This window comes from Numenius arquata, chromosome 17 (assembly GCF_964106895.1).
Source record: "Numenius arquata chromosome 17, bNumArq3.hap1.1, whole genome shotgun sequence".
Lineage (NCBI taxonomy): Eukaryota > Metazoa > Chordata > Aves > Charadriiformes > Scolopacidae > Numenius > Numenius arquata.
In genome coordinates, this window is record NC_133592.1 from 11,272,615 (window position 1) to 11,287,953 (window position 15,339).

The 15,339-nt window shown below is 61.1% G+C and overlaps 2 protein-coding genes across 2 annotated transcripts in view; both read left to right on the plus strand.

The window, feature by feature from the left end:
- The first annotated feature begins 2,563 nt into the window (after positions 1-2,563).
- Positions 2,564-5,087, plus strand: LOC141473055 (ciliary microtubule associated protein 1A-like). The gene is made up of 6 exons (XM_074160364.1): positions 2,564-2,669; positions 3,191-3,391; positions 3,600-3,698; positions 3,960-4,081; positions 4,300-4,440; positions 5,001-5,087. Exons 1-6 carry the CDS (start codon positions 2,564-2,566, stop codon positions 5,085-5,087), a joined length of 756 nt encoding a protein of 251 aa, XP_074016465.1.
- Positions 5,088-11,977: 6,890 nt separating this feature from the next.
- The window catches only part of ARHGAP44 (Rho GTPase activating protein 44), a 33,689-nt gene continuing 30,327 nt past the window's right edge, over positions 11,978-15,339 (plus strand). The window contains 1 exon segment of the mRNA XM_074160365.1: positions 11,978-12,030. Within this exon segment, the coding sequence (XP_074016466.1) occupies positions 11,978-12,030 (53 nt within the window).

Below are 15,339 nucleotides of genomic sequence, written 5' to 3' on the forward strand. Positions count from 1 at the left end.
GTGATCCGTCACAGCAGGCTGAGACCCCCGGCTGTCACCCCTGTGTCCCTGCCGTGACACAGGAATGTCCCACAGACGGACCGGCCTGCCGGCGCCGGTGCCAGTCCATGTATGACATGTTAGCAAAGCAAAACCTCTGTCTTTTTGAGATAAACCACGGAGTTGTAATGGTTTCTTCTTGCACCCCAAAGGACTGAACACCCAGGCTGTTAACCCCGGCTCCATTTGCCTTTCTCCCCCTTTGCACCTGCAGCTCCTCACAAACCTTTTCCCCTTCTCCCGTTTGGTCTCTCTGATCCCCGAACCCCCCTCGCCCGCCACCATTCCCCTTCCCTCCCCGCTCCCCACGGCAGCCCAGGCCTCATGGCAGCCACTCGGCCCCAGGGTCAGTTTCTGCTCGGGCCCCTCAGAACCAGCTGCTCCTGGGGGCTCCCCACACTCCTCCGTGGCAGGGGCTCAAACCCAGGGGGGCCCAGCCATGGAGCTCCCCACCACCGCCCATCGCCCCGCTTTCCACAGGGGAGGCGGCGCCAGCTTAGCCCCGGCCCTTTCCTCTGGGCAGGCGGCGCCATCTTGGTCGTGGCCATGAGGCGGTTGTGCAGCGCTGCCATGCTGCTCTGAGGGCTCGGCTTTGGCCGGGGCGGCCGCGGAGCCAGGCGATGAACCTGCGGAGATGTCAGCGTGTGCGAAAAGGGACTCTGCAGATCGCCTTTCTTGTGCAGACTGGCTCCTTGCAACCGTTTCTAAGTAAAGTACGCAAGTTCTGCTGGGCCCGGCTGCCCGCTGCGTCTGTCCCCTTCAGCTTCTGGGATAGTTCGTCCCCTGCGACCAGCAGGTCGTGGGTAACGATAATGACCCATGTTTGCTACCACACATGTCCTTCATGTTGTCCTGTGCCGTCACATGGAGGAGGCTGCTCCGGCCCTGGCGACAAACTGCTCGGCCATGGCCATCCTCTGCCCTCAGCCACAAGGCTCTCTCAAGGAGCACAACGTCCCTGGCAGGCGGCTCCCGCCTCCCTGCCGCTCTGCTGCCCTATGGCTTGGAAAGCACAACACGCTGCTTCTTGTCGCTCCTGTCACCAAGCGTGATCCTGTGGTGGAGTGATGAGGGTGGCACTGACCATCTGAGTAGGTCTATGGCAACCAAACGGCTCGTTGTCTCCTGTGGAGTTAGTGGTTGAGGATTAGCTCGCCTGCGCTGGCTCTGCTGTTAAGGCTATGTAGTGGCCATTAAAAATGGTTCTGCTTCTGCTCTTTGGCCCCTGTGTGGAGTCCCGGGGTGGCCGCCGTGGCACAGGCAGCACGGGCAAGAGCGTGTGGCTCGGGTGTGAGGTGGGGAGATGGCAACGGGGACACCTTTGCTGGCTCCCCTTCCCGTAGAGCGGGCTGTGCTCAAGATTGCACACCAGCTTGTTCCAGAAAAAGGGAATTGTCCTTCCCTCTGTCCTCGCTGGATTTGTGAGTTCGTGTGGACTCAGTCTATCTGGTAGGACAGTGCGAAGCTGAAGAGGAGTGGTGGGGCAGCATTGAGCAAGATGAAGAGGAGCCACTTCCTCGGGTGTTGAGGATGGACACTGTCCCTTCTGGTCCTTCCCTCCTGGTCCCATCTGTAAAGGAGCAGCTGAGGGCTCCAGAGTGAGCTGCGGTGGTGCTGTCTGCCCAGTTTTCCCTTGGGAATCACTGGGCATCCAGCTTTCAGGTTTTTGCTCTAGTCGCTGCTGAAATAGCCCTTCCCCTCCAGGTGACTTCGTGTGTCCCTCCTGGGGACGCTCGGGGCACCACGAGTGTGGTCCAAAGCGAGCTGGCCATTCAGCTAATGCTCAGCCATTCATTTTGGATCCATTGCTATCAGAACTACTGCATTTATTTGGAGAAATGGTCAACCCTTGGAAAAAGTTGCTTTGGTTGAGGATGCGATTTCCTCAGGTCCTTCAGGGTTAAGTTGCCGGCCCCTGTGTACGTCTGTGTCTGTGGGTTGGAGGTGAGTCAGTATATAGAATAACGCTGTTCAGACTTTGTCAAAGCAAAGAGCATCTTGTCCTAATGGCAAGAAGGAGGAAAAAAATGAGACAGCAAATCGAAGTTCCAGGTGTTCCAAGGTCCGTTCCCATTCTTGTGTGGCCCCAACTGCACCGGGACACACGGTGCCCAGAGAACGCAAACCTCCCCTCGTCACTTTTCCCCTCGTTGAACCATTCTGCCGTGCAGAGCTCATGAACGTGCACGTGCCCGGCCCCACCAGCTGTGTGACGTCACCAGCAGCTGTGTGACGTCACCAGCAGCTGTGTGATGTCACAGTGCGTCTCCGTGGCGAGCCAAGGCTCTACCCAGGGCCACCGGGCAGCCGGCACCAGAACCTCTGCTACCCTGTCCCTGCTGCGCTCGCCTCTCTGCGACTGCAATTTGGAGCACCGACTGGTCCATCGCACCCAGCCCCATGGCCACGGCTGAACAAGGTGAAGCCTCGCTGCTCCTCCTGGGGGGCTCCACAAGATGCCACCACCCGGACACCCCTCAGCAGCTCTCCCGCTCTTGCCCTAGGCTTTGGAGCCACCAGCAACATGGATGGAGCCTGGGTGGGCACCTGGAGACCCCACCGCCCGCGCGGTCCCGTCCTGGCCCAGTTCACCAGCCCGGGACCCAAGTACGCCATCCTCGGCACGACAGGTAACTGCCGCGAGGGAGACAGCAAGGCCACCGCCTCCAGGGGACACCGGCCACAGTGTGGCCACCACCTCCAGGGGACACTGGCCACCGCCAGTGACGCTTCCCCTGGGCTCCGAGCCTCCCTGCCCGACACCTCTGCCAGGAACTTGTTGCTCCCACCTCAGCCTGCTCTTTCCTCCCTTCTGCTCCTCCCTCTCCCTCTTCTCCTCCTCCTCTCCTCCAGCAAAGCAAAATCACAGAACCAAACTTTACATTTGCTCCAATTTAGTTCAGCCGCTGTTTTGGGGGTTAATCCTCCTCAACAGCGGCGTTTGGCTGATACCGAGGTTAGTGGCGCCGCGCCTGCACCGCTGTTGCTGGAAGTAATCGCCCCATGGGACTGGCCCCTGCTCTCATGCCTGGAGGAAAAAGTCCCAGGGGCAGGGAATTTCTGGGGTCGGCAACTCCCGCTGCTCCAGCCGGGAGCTGGCTTTCCACAGGCCCCTGCGGGCAGGGCTCCTCTCACCGCCTTCTCTCCCCAGGTCACCTGGCTCACAACCCTACCAAAACCAAAGCCCCAGCCTACAGCATCTCAGGGGCCAAACTGCCCCCGATCAGCAGCTGCTCTCCGGGTCCCCGCTACTTTGTGCCCCCCGCCATTACCAGGAACGGGAAGCACGTGTCTCCCGCCCAGAACATCTGCGGGCTTCCCAAGATCAAGACAGAGGTCACCCCTGGGCCAAGTGAGTACCGTTCCTCCAGAACCTCTGCCCGGCAGTGTGAGCACCCCGTCCTTCTGGCCCTATGACAGTGCTGGGGAACCCTCAGTTTGCACCCAGGGGGTCCCAGAGAGGCGGCCAACAGGGCTGAGGGCCTCCTCCTGAGCCGGCCTCTTGGGCTGGAGGGGAAGCCCCGGCTTCACCGCTTTTCTCCGCTTCTCCCTTGCCCCAGGCGACTACGCCACTGAGAAGGCCAACAGGCACGTCTTCAAGCGTCCACCGGAGCAGCCCATGGCGTTTCGGCATAAGGAGGCCCAAAGCCAGACACCGGGTGAGGAACGGGGAGACGTGCCTGTAGTTGCAGCCGTGTCTCCCCCTGCAAATGTCTGCCGGGCAGCTTTGCCCCAGCCCCTGAGGACAGCCGGCACCGTGGGACACCGCCATCTCCCCACAAGCTGTTTCGTCCCCTCAGCATCCCCTTCTCCCACCCCACCCAGGACCAAGCTGAGGCTGGGAGCTGCCGGTGCCGGCAAGGAACACCCTTCCTGCCTCGCTCTCCGTGGCGTTCACACCTCTGCCCCTTCCCCTCCAGGTCCTGGCACCTACACCCTGCCCAGGCTCATTGGGCCCAACACCACCTACACCACGGCCAGCCCCTGCTACACCATGGTGGGCAAGAGGAAGCGTGGTGGTTTTGCTGAGGACCTCGCCAGGGTGAGCTGCTCTCCTCTGCTCTCTCCCGGCCCCCGCTGAAGCAGCAGAGCCCCACAGCCACGGCTCCCCCGGCTCTCTGCTGGTGACCCAAGGAGCTGCCCTTGTTGCCGTTGCTACCTGCCTCTCCCACCGCTTCTCTGCCCAGCCAGCCCGCCTGGGCACCCGGCACGGGTCAACACTTGCCCTTTGCTCCAGCAACGTGCACCCCTCTCTTACAGACGCCAGGGCCGGCTGCTTTCCCAAAAGTGGAAGTGGATGTTTTCAAAGCAAGGTCTCCCAGCTACACCGCGGCAAGCAAAGTGGGAGCAGGAGGAGACCGTACTGTGAAGCCGGGGCCGGCAGACTACCGCGTGGGGAGGGTAAGGCAGCCGCCAGCCCCCTCCTCAGCTCTGCCACCACCAGCCCTGATGCCTCTCCCCCTCCCCATGGGGCTCCCCAGTCCTCCCGGCCCCTCTCCACAGGCATGGGCCGCAGGACAGGGGGCTGCTCCCCGTCCTTGCCCACAGCCGGGCAGAGGGAGCCCAAAGGACACATCTGTGCCCTTCCCCGGCTCCGCCATTCAGTGCTTACCGGCGCTCACGCACCACCAGCTCTTCAGGAGGACATCCCACCACAGAGGGGATGAGCAGACCCGAAAGCGGCCCTTGCTCATGCCCTGGGGACCAGCTGGGAGGGCAGGGGGCTTCCAGCAAAGCCTGGCAGGAGCCAGAGGGGCTGCAGACCTGCAGCCAGCGCCAGCCCTGGCCTGGCCCTGCCCGGTGGCCTGGGCATCTCGCTGCCTTTGGTGGCAAACACAAGAGCTTGCCTTTGCGTGGCTGCCTAAAAACCACGGAGGGGTGTGTTTCACTCAGGGCAGGTCTTCTGGAGAAGCAGGCACCACGATCACCTCCTGAGGGCTTTTTCTCTCTTCCCCTTCCAGGTGACGCTGACCAAGCCCGAGGCCCCCGCTTCCACCTTTGGGATCCGGCATTCCCTCTATACGACTCCTCTCATCCTGCCTCCCTGAGCAGCCCAGACCCCACTTCCCGCCTCCCACTGCTCCCTCGGTAAAACCCCAAGGATTTGGTTCCGCTTCCCCGAGACCTGTCGTTCCCACGCCCTCAGTAGGTGCCTGTTAGATATTTAGTGTTTCAGCTCTGTTCTCTGCTCTGTTTACTCGAGTGTTAGCTGTTAGTTAAGAAAAATAAAATTTGTTCTCTACACAAGGACTCGGTGTAAAGGAGCCCTGCGCTCCCCGTCTCTCCCGCTCTCCCCTCACACGCAGCCCTTTCACACAACGGGCAGCGTTGGACTTTGCACCCTATTTTTTCCCATCTCTGATTTTCGCCATTTTGAGCTCAGCAGGAAGACCGAGTGCTTCCCCAACGACCTGTGGCAATTTCCCTCTCGCTGTTAAAGAAGAAGCCTCAGAAGAGGCTCCCGACCACCCAGCCTTGCTTCAGGAGCACCCCGTGAGCTCAGACTCTGCCGACAAACCATCGCCAGGGTTTTGCAGGCCCAGTTTTTCAATGTCTTCCTCACTGAGATGGCTTCGTGCTGTCATTAGGTCATAGCACAAGGCACATGAGCTCATCGCTCGTCATTAGCAACCAAGTGGGTCTTTGGCGAACTTCTCGTCAGATGGGATCAGAGCGTTATTGTTTGTACCTCCCCGCGGAGGTAACAAGGAGCTTGTAGCAGGCGTGTGAGCTCCGCCATTCCCTCCTGGCCCCCTCCATCCCTGCTGTCAGCATGACCTGCTGTCCCTGCATCCTCCGCAGGCACCTTTGGGGCCTTTGATGCCCTTTGTGAGGGCTGGTGTGGTTGAAATTGCATAATAAACTCACTAAACTGGACAGACCAACCCCAGAAGCACGTCACCGGGCACACGTGGACTGTGATCCATCACAGCAGGCTCAGATCGAAGGATCCCTCAGTCCCGGCTGCGGTGCTCCCGCTCTCACCCCAATCACCCACTGTCCCCGCTGTCACACAGGGATGTCCCACTGACAGAACCCACAGCATCTCGGCAGGGACGTGAATGAGGTGATACGAAAATCATTTAAAGGATTTAAAATACATGTGATTTCTTAGAAGAGCTGTAGATGTGCCGGCTGCGCTTCCCTGAAACCTTGCCATCCTGCTGTTCACCATTCCTGCAGTAATTATGGAGAGGAGAAAAAATCCCCCCCCCCCTTCTCTTCTGCCACCTTGCAAACACTCCACGGCCTTATCCAGAGCACACAGTTCCTTTGCTCCCCATGTGTGTTTATGTACCACATCTATAAACCTCATTAAATAATGTTAATTCCAAGAAAGCGAAAAAATAGCACTTGCACTCAAAACGGCTGAGCGTGATGCTTCCACCCTCTCCAGCAGGTCTGGGAGGGAGCTGGGCTGGTGACCTGGCAGTGGCACTGGCACCGTGTCCCTGCATATGGGACAGGACGGTCCCTGGGGACACGGAGCACCTTCCTTGGGGAGTTTCTACCTGGAAAAATCTTTCCTCTGCATTTCTGTAATAGATAACAGAAATGGGGTAGATAACAGTCCTGGGATTTGGGCTCGGGGCTCCCTGCCCCGTCCCTCCAGCAGGGGAGGGCAGAGAGGGTCTCGGTGTGCCCTGCGCACCCATACGACTGTCCCCTGGGGCTTTGGGCTGGGGACGTGGGGCTGTATATCAGCCAGCTCCCCTCTCCCACGGGATTTAACCCCTGGTGTCTATGTCCCTGCAGGGGGATCCCTGCAGAGTGGAAGCCAGAGAGAGCCGGTAGCCGGACCCTCGGCAGGAGCCACTGGCACAGCCCCCAGCAGCAGCATCACTCCTTACCTGTCCAAAAAGGGGCAGCTCCAGTGCCATATGGGACACGGTGGGACAGGGACAGCAGAGCCAGGTGAGCAGATGGCAGATGGAGCAGAGCTCCCCTTCCCCAGGCGAGTGGCTGGCAGGGCACGGCAGCCTGCCAGGCGGCAACATGCCAGGCGGCAATGTGCCAGGCGGCGGGCACGGGGAGGAGAGGGCTGTGGCATTGTCAGCGTTGCAGTGGAGCCCGTCTGCTTGAGAATTCACCTCTTTGTTGCTTCTTAGCGCTAGAATAATTATTTACACTTCACGGGAATAAACCAGAGTGTGGTGGTTCCTGGTTTTTGCAGAATGGTATCCGGAGGGGGATGAAGGGCTGTGCTGCAGCAGCTTGGACACAGGGATTTGGTGGCACCATAGGATGGTGGGTGCCCCCAGATTCAGCCAGGCTAGGCTCATAGAATTATAGAATGGTTGTGGTTGGAAGGGACCTTAAAGACCATCCAGTCCCACCCCCTGCCCTGGGCAGGGACACCTCCCACCAGACCAGGTTGCTCCAAGCCCCGTCCAACCTGGCCTTGAACCCCTCCAGGGATGGGGCAGCCAAAGCTTCTCTGGGCAACCTGGGCCAGGGTCTCACCACCCTCACAGCAAAGAATTTCTTCCTGAGATCTCATCTCAATCTCCCCTCTTTCAGTTTAAAACCGTTCCCCCTTGTCCTATGGCTCCCCTCTCTGATCAAGAGTCCCTCCCCAGCTTTCCTGGAGCCCCTTTAGGGACTGGAAGGGGCTCTAAGGCCTCCCCAGAGAACAGCACACAACCCAGAGCAGAGGGTTGCCCACTCACTAAATGACAAAGATGGGACCTCACTGCGAGGTCTTCAGCCAGTTCCCCTGCTCCCCGCCTCCCTTTCCTCCTGTTTTCCTGCTGCACAGGCACTGCTTCCATCATGTCCTTCGTTATCTCTGCCTCCTGGCACAGAAAACAGGGAAATATGATTAAAGCCCTTTTGCTGGGGAACTTATCAGCTCGTGGAAAGGACGTGAGCTTCATCGCTGCTGGGAGGGATCATCCTTGGTGCTCACAGGGCTGTTGTCAGCACAGTAAGGGCTGTTGCTCTTCCTACGTTCACACCACAGAGCCCAAGCACGGAGCCCACCGAAGCCTGAGAAGAGGCACGGTGGGATGTGATGTTTGCTTGTGACATGTTTTGGAAGCAGGAGGGATGTTTCATGTTATGGAGGTATGGATGCGGGTCAGGAGGAGCCCGCACTGCACCTGCGAGTGGTGGCAACTGGGCCAGCACCCAGCTCATGTAAGGTCTGTTAACTATCATATGGTTTTCCACTAAAATGGGTTGCCTTGATGCTAATTTGCTTTGACCCATCTGGGCTGACACTATTGGTTTTGGAGGTTCAACAGCGCTGAGATGACGGAGGATGGATGGGAGGGACAGCTGTGTCACTGTGTGTACGAGGCAAGAGGGCTAAAGCCAGAAGCAAGCTGGGGAGCTCAGATTGACCTTATTGGCACAACTGTTGGTGAAGACAAGAAGAATCCACCCTGACATGGTGTTTTGAAGCTGCCTTTGGGACAGGAGAAGGTGGGCACCACTACTTTGTCCTACAGGGGTTTTCCCAGGGTTGTGTCCGTGAGTTTTACCCTTCCTGCTCCAGTGAAAGACTGTAAACTGTCTCTGCAGCAGTCTCAAAACATCACATGGTGGGAACCACAGCTCTGAACCATGCAGCTCTCTATACCTGTTCAAAGGAGACAAAATTCCCTGTATCCACCCCCTGATGCCCCATAAAATGTCCCTTTTTGCCATTCCACGGTCATGGTGCAATTAAGAGTGGAAAAACAGAGAGGGGAAGCACTGAACCTGCACCAGCTGATGCCAGGGGAGATGCCAGGAGCTCCTTGGCTGAAAACATTCCTGGACCCAAAGCCAGGTCATGCGCTGTGGTGCACAGAAAGGAGGAAAGGCACCTCTGGGTGCAGCCCCCCTGCCCTGTCCCAGGGGGGGATCCACCACGGCCACCATCAGAAGCCCCGGTCCCTCAGCCCCATCCCGCAGGACAGAGGTGCTCAGGAGCAGCTGAGTGGAGATGGAGCTGCCACTGGGATCACTCCTGGTGTGTGCCAGTCTGGCTGGGGAGCTCGGTCACTTTCCCCTCCACCACAGCGCGCCCACGGTACCCAACCTCAGCCCTCGTATGATGACAGCTCAATTTAGTCTAATTAAATTTAGATCCCTTGCCAGCAGCCCACGAGCCCCAAAATGGGGATGTTCCCATCTCGATCCTTGCCCTGCTGCCTGGGCACAGGGCCTGACAGACCCGAACCTCATCCCTGGGGTGCTGCCAGCTCCCCTGGACTGGGAGTCACTGGGCTGGAGGCTTCACCTTCTGGGACACAGCCAGTGCAGCCCTCCCAGGGGTGCAGTCCATGTCAGGGAGCCGTGTTGTAGGTCTGGGAAAAGCTGTGACACAGAATCAGGCTGGATTTGAGCTCAAGCCCGGGGCTACTGTGAGCAATGCTGTTCCCCACCGTGTTACTCCTGCTTTGCCACCTCACAGCAGTCTCGGGGGGGGGGTTCAGTCACTTAAGATGCCCATCATTGCTCCTCAGTGCCTAATATTGACTGAGAGCATCCTCGTTCTTCCCCAAACAGCTCCAAGAGGGGGGGTTTGTTATGGATTTGCCCAGGAATGGGCTGATATTGTCAGCCCTGTGCCTTAGACCCCCAGTAAAACATCCCTGGGAGCTGCCTGCTTTGAGGAGCTCGTGAGAGAGGCAGCGCAGGCAGCTGCCCGGACACCGGGGTGTGGGAACATCCTCATTCAAAGGAATTCCCAACAAAGCTTGGAATGTCCTCAGATGGCACTGGGCAGAGGGAGAGGAGAGGGGCTGCTGTGTGGCCCCCAGCACAGCACAACTTGGGGAGCAAACAAACACTACCCCCAGCACCATCCGCCCAGAGCAGCATTTGCTCTCCATTAATGCAAAATTTCTTGGCTTTTTCCATTAGATGAGCATTGATTCATTTTTTTTCCCTGGATTTCCAGAGAGCTGGAAGGAGCGTGGCTGAGGCTTGATCGGTTTTTTTTTTAATGGAATTGTGCTCCACGAACGCCCACGTGCCCGGCGTGCAGCGGCATCCCTTGTGTGCCTGGTGGGCAACGTGCCCTGCCTGCACTGAGCATCGCCCCGGAGCCGGCAGGGAAAATGCAATTTCGGGGCTTTGTTTGGACTGACCGAAAGAGCAGCTGCAGCATCCCATCATCTTATTTTGGGGGATGATCAACAGTACACCTAGAAGCTCATGAGAACTGACTACCAAAGAATCCCATCGGTCCTAAAAGAGGCCGTAAAAATCCTGGGAGCACCTTTCTAGGCCCGTTTTGCAGATGGGAAGGCTGAGGCAGAGGGCTGCGGGGCTGCAGGGTCCAGATATTTTGCAGGGTCCAAGTGTGAGCGCGTGTTTTCTGACCCCGTTTTAGCATAGTGAGACGTGGACATATGGAAAAGGTGTGGGAAAAGCGGAGCTCAGAGCCCGGTGTGGGGGCTGCCCAAGTGCTCTGCTGCCCAAGCCCGGCTGCTGCCGTGGGAGAGAGCGGCCGCTCGCACAGCCCTGCCGGTGCGGGGCCGTGTCAGTGGGCAGCTCTACCCTCCGAGCACGTCTCCGAGGGTGGGATCCAGACACAGGATGGGGAGACAGGGATGGGGAGGGTATGGGTGCCCTCAGAGAGCGTCACCAGGGCTTTTTCCAAGCAGGTTTCACGCCGTCACAGGGACCAGTGCCTTAGAGTTTTTAATTCCACACGAAGAAGCTACAGAGCGGTTGAATCAATCAAGTGTCCTTCAAACCGGGAGCGATGCCTGCGTGGGCAGAGCAGCCCTGTCAGGGCTCAGCGCCGTGCAGGGCCTGGGCAGGCAGCCAGGCTGGTGGTACGGGGTGGGGGTGGGGGGAGGATCACCCCACCTTCTTCCCAGGGGTTTGCAAAGCTTGGATGGAGCAGAGCAGCCAGGCAGTGAGGTCCCACGGCCAGGACCGGCTCCTGTCACCCTGTCCGGAGGCTGCAGGCACGATCATGCTCTGGCTCCCAGGGATGCGCTGCAGCCAGATGCTGTTTAAACCTGCTGCAGCCCCCAGCGCCCCGAATCCCCGGGGGTCCGGAGAGCGGAGATGGGAATGCTGGGGGGGAGGATGGTGGAGGGATCTTGGGGAAATGGCAGGGGGATGCTGGGGGGATGCCAAGGAACGCCAGGGGATGCCAGAGGGATGCTGGGGGGATGCCACAGGGTGCTGGGGTGATGTCAGGGGGATGCCAGGGGGATGCTGGGACCATGCCAATGGGATGCTGGGACCATGCCAAGGGATGCCGAGATGATGTCAGGGGGATGCCAGGGGATGCTGGAGGCATGCTGAGGCCATGCCAAGAGATGCTGGGGCAATGTTGGGGAGATCCTGGGGGGATGTCAGGGGGATGCCAAGGGATGCCAGGAGATGCTGGAGGGATGCTAAGGCCACGCCAAGGGGTGCTGGGGGGATGTTGGGGGGATGTGAGGGGGATGTTGGGCCCATGCCAAGGGATGCTGAGATGATGTCAAGGGGATGCTGGAGGGATGCTGAGGCTGTGTCAAGGGATGCTGAGGGATGCCGAGGGATGCCAGGGGATGCTGGGCCATGCCAAGGGATGCTGGGGGGATGCCAGGGGGATGCCGGGGGGGAGGGAGGGGAGGGATGCTGAAGGATGCCAGGTGATTCCAAGAGATGCCAGGGGGATGCCGGGGCCATGCCACGGGATGCCGGGGGGGGATGCTCGGGGCCAGGCCCTCTCCAAGGCCCCGGACTACATTTCCCATCGCCACCGCGGCCGGGGGCGGCGCGGGGCGGTGCGGCCGCGGAGCGGCGCGGAGCGGGGGGCGCGGAGCGCAGGCGGAGGCGCGGAGCCGCGCAGGGGCGGCGGGCCCGCTCGGCCCGGCTCGGCTCGGCTCGGCTCGGCTCGGCCCGGCCCGGCTGCCCGCCGGGCGGGGATGCGGGAGGGGCGGCCGGCGGCCCCCCGCTGCCCCCCGCCGCCCGCCTGAGGGGCGGCCGCCCCGCCGCCACCATGAAGAAGCAATTCAACCGCATGCGCCAGCTCGCCAACCAGACCGTGGGCAGGTAGGGAGGGATGGGGACGGGCCCTGCCTGCGCCCTGCCTGCTCACTGCCCCCTTCCCGCACCCTGCCTGCACCCTGCCTGCGCCCTGCCTGCCCCACTGCCCGTATCCTGTGCCCTGCCTGCCCCACAGCCCCTCATCCCTCACCCTACCTGCACCCTGCCTGCCCCACTGCCCCCATCCTGCACCCTGCCTGTGCCCTGCCTGCCCCACTGCCCCCATCCTGTGCCCTGCCTGCACCCTGCCTGTGCCCTGCCTGCCCCACTGCCCCCATCTCACACTACACCTGCATCCTGTGTGTCCCACTTGCCCCCATCCCAAAGTCTACCTGCATCCTGCCAGTTCCCTGCCTGCCCCACTGCCCCGATCCCATGCCCTACCTCTGGCCTGCCTGCCCCACTGCCCCAATCCTACACCCTACCCATATCCTGCCTTCCCCACTGCCCCCACATCCTGCCCCCTCCCTGTCTGACCTGCTGCCCCTGCTCCCTGTCCACTCTCTGCCTGTCCCTCTGCCCCCATCCCACACTCCACCTGCATCCTGCCTGCTCCTCCCCTGCCCCACTGCCCACTGCCCCCTGCCCCACTGCCCCTGCTCCCTTGCCTGAGCCCTTCCTGCCCCACTGCCCCTAATCCCACACCTTGCCTGCTCCCTGCCTGTACCCTGCCAGTGCCCTGCCACCCCACAGCCCCTACCTGCTCCCTTGTCTGCCCCACTGCCCTGATGCTGCACCTTGCTTGTGCCCTGCCTGCCCCACTGCCCCTGCATCCTACCCCCTCCCTTCCTGCCCCACTGCCCCTGATCCTGCACCTTGCCTGTGCCCTGCCTGCCCCACCGCCCCCGCCCATCCCCTGCCTGCCTCCTTGCCTGCCCCCTGCCAGCCCCACTGCCCCTGCTCCCTTCCTACACCCTGCCTGCTCCCTGCCCTCTTCCTGCCCACACTCTGCCCACCCTACTGCCCCTGCCCCCCCAACCTGCAGCCTGCCTGCCCCACTGCCTGTGCTCCCAGCCCTCCATCTCCCTGTGTGCCCCTTGCCCTGCTGCCTGCATCCTGCCTGCTCCCTGCCTGCCCATGGACCGCCCCACTGCCCACACCGTGCCCCAGTGCCTGCTCCCTGCCTGCCCCACTGCCCTGGTGCCCACACCTCGCCTGGTCCCTGCCCATTCCCTGCCTATTCGCTGCCTCCGCCCCTGCCTGCAGCCCCTGCCTGCACCCTGCCTGCCTGTTAACCCCTGCTTGTCCCCCTGCACGCACGCTGCCCCGCTGCCCCCCCAGCCCCTGCCCTCACCCTGCCTGCCCCACTGCCCCTGCCCATCCCCTGTGTCCCAGGGGCACCCTCTGTCTGAGCACCCCAACCCTGATGCTGTGGGGTGCCCCACTTCCCTGCTCCCCCCAGCACCCATGGGTGGCCCCGGCTGGCTGTGGGGCAGGCAGGGTGCAGGGGGGCACGTCGGGGTGTGGGTGGAGCGGCTGTGCCCGCGGGGGTGCCCGTGTGGCGATGCACGGCCAGGCCCGGGGCTTGGTGGTGGCTGTTGTGTAATTCCTGTGTAATTCCAGAGATTTTGCAGCTTGGCCGGGGGGGAGAGGGGGGGGGGGGGACGATTTATTTATTTTTTCCTTCCCAGCATGGAGGTGTCGTCAGGCTCAGCGTCCCCTCCCGGAGCTGAGGGCTGGGACTGTCACCTGCTCCCCCGTGTGCCCCCTCCCCGTGTCCCCCCCCGTGGCGATGGGGACACCCCACCGGCTCTGGGTCCTCGGCTGGGCTGGAGGCGGTCGGTGACAGTGGCTCCTGCCTCAGCGCTGCCACACGGCCCCGGCGCAGGGACACAGGGCTGGGGTGGCCACGGGGCACTGTCCTGGAGCTGTGGTGGTGGTGTGGGAACGGGGTGCGGGAATGGGGTGTGGGAACATGAGAGCATGGTGTAAGGATGCGATGTGGGAACGCGGTTTGGGAGGGTGCTGCAGGAATCTGGTGCGGGAGCACGGTGTGGGATCGCGGTGTAAGGATGCGATGTGGGAACGTGCTTTGGGAGGGTGCTGCAGGAATCCGGTGCGGGAACGTGCTTTGGGAGCACGGTGCCGGAACACGGTGTGGGAGTGCGGTGTGGGATCGCGGTGCAGGAGCACGGTGCAAGGATGCGATGTGGGAACGTGGTTTGGGAGGGTGCTGCAGGAATCTGGTGCGGGAGCACGGTGTGGGATCGCGGTGTAAGGATGCGATGTGGGAACGTGCTTTGGGAGGGTGCTGCAGGAATCCGGTGCGGGAACGTGCTTTGGGAGCACGGTGCGGGAACGCAGTGTGGGAGTGCAGTGCAGGAACATTGTCCAGGAGCGCGGCTCAAGGATGCGATGTGGAAACACGGTTTGGGATCGTGCTGCAGGAATCTAGTTTGGGAGCACGGTGCTGGACCATGGTTTGAGAGCATGGTGCAGGAGTATGGTGCGGGAATATGGTGCAGGAATGTGGTAGCAGGAATGTGGTACGAGGATGCGATGTGGGAATGGGGTTTGGGATCGCACTGTAGGAATCTGGTGCAGGAGCACGGTGCTGGACCGCGGTTTGGGAGTACGATGCAGGAATACGGTAGCAGGAACGTGGTGCAAGGATGCGATGTGGGGATGGGGTTTGGGATCGCGCTGCAGGAATCTGGTGCGGGAGCACGGTGCTGGACCGTGGTTTGGGAGCACAGTGCAGGAACGCGATAGGAGGAACACAGTGCAAGGATGAGATGTGGAAACATGGTTTGGGATCATGCTGCAGGAATCTGGTTTGAGAGCACGGTGCAGGACCGTGGTTTGGGAGCACGTGGCGGGAACGTGGCACAAGGGTGCGATGTGGGAATGCGGTTTGGGAACATGCTGCAGGAACACGGTGCGGGAATCCGGCACAGGGATGCAGTGTGGGAACACAGTGTGGGAATATGGTGCGGGAGCACGCTGCAAGAACGTAGTACGGGAACGGGGTGTAGAAACACCGTGCGGGAACGCAGTGCCGGAGCATGGTGTGGGAATGTGGTGTGGGAGCACGGTTCGGGAGCGCGGTACAGGAATACAGTGCAGGAATGCGATGCAGGGACATGGTGCAGGAGTGTGGCGTGGGAACACGGTACAGAGAACAGGCTACAGGGAACGCGGTGCGGGAACACAGTATGGGAGCACTGGCAGACCGGCACTTGCCTCCCTCGGGGGACCATCGGGAGGCGGCTGTTTTGAGGACAGAGCGTGTGATTTTCTGCTTGCGTCTGCGCCGGCCGGGTTTGCTCTCTGGATGCGCCGAGGTTTGACACATCTCCCGCCCCGGGGAGCTGC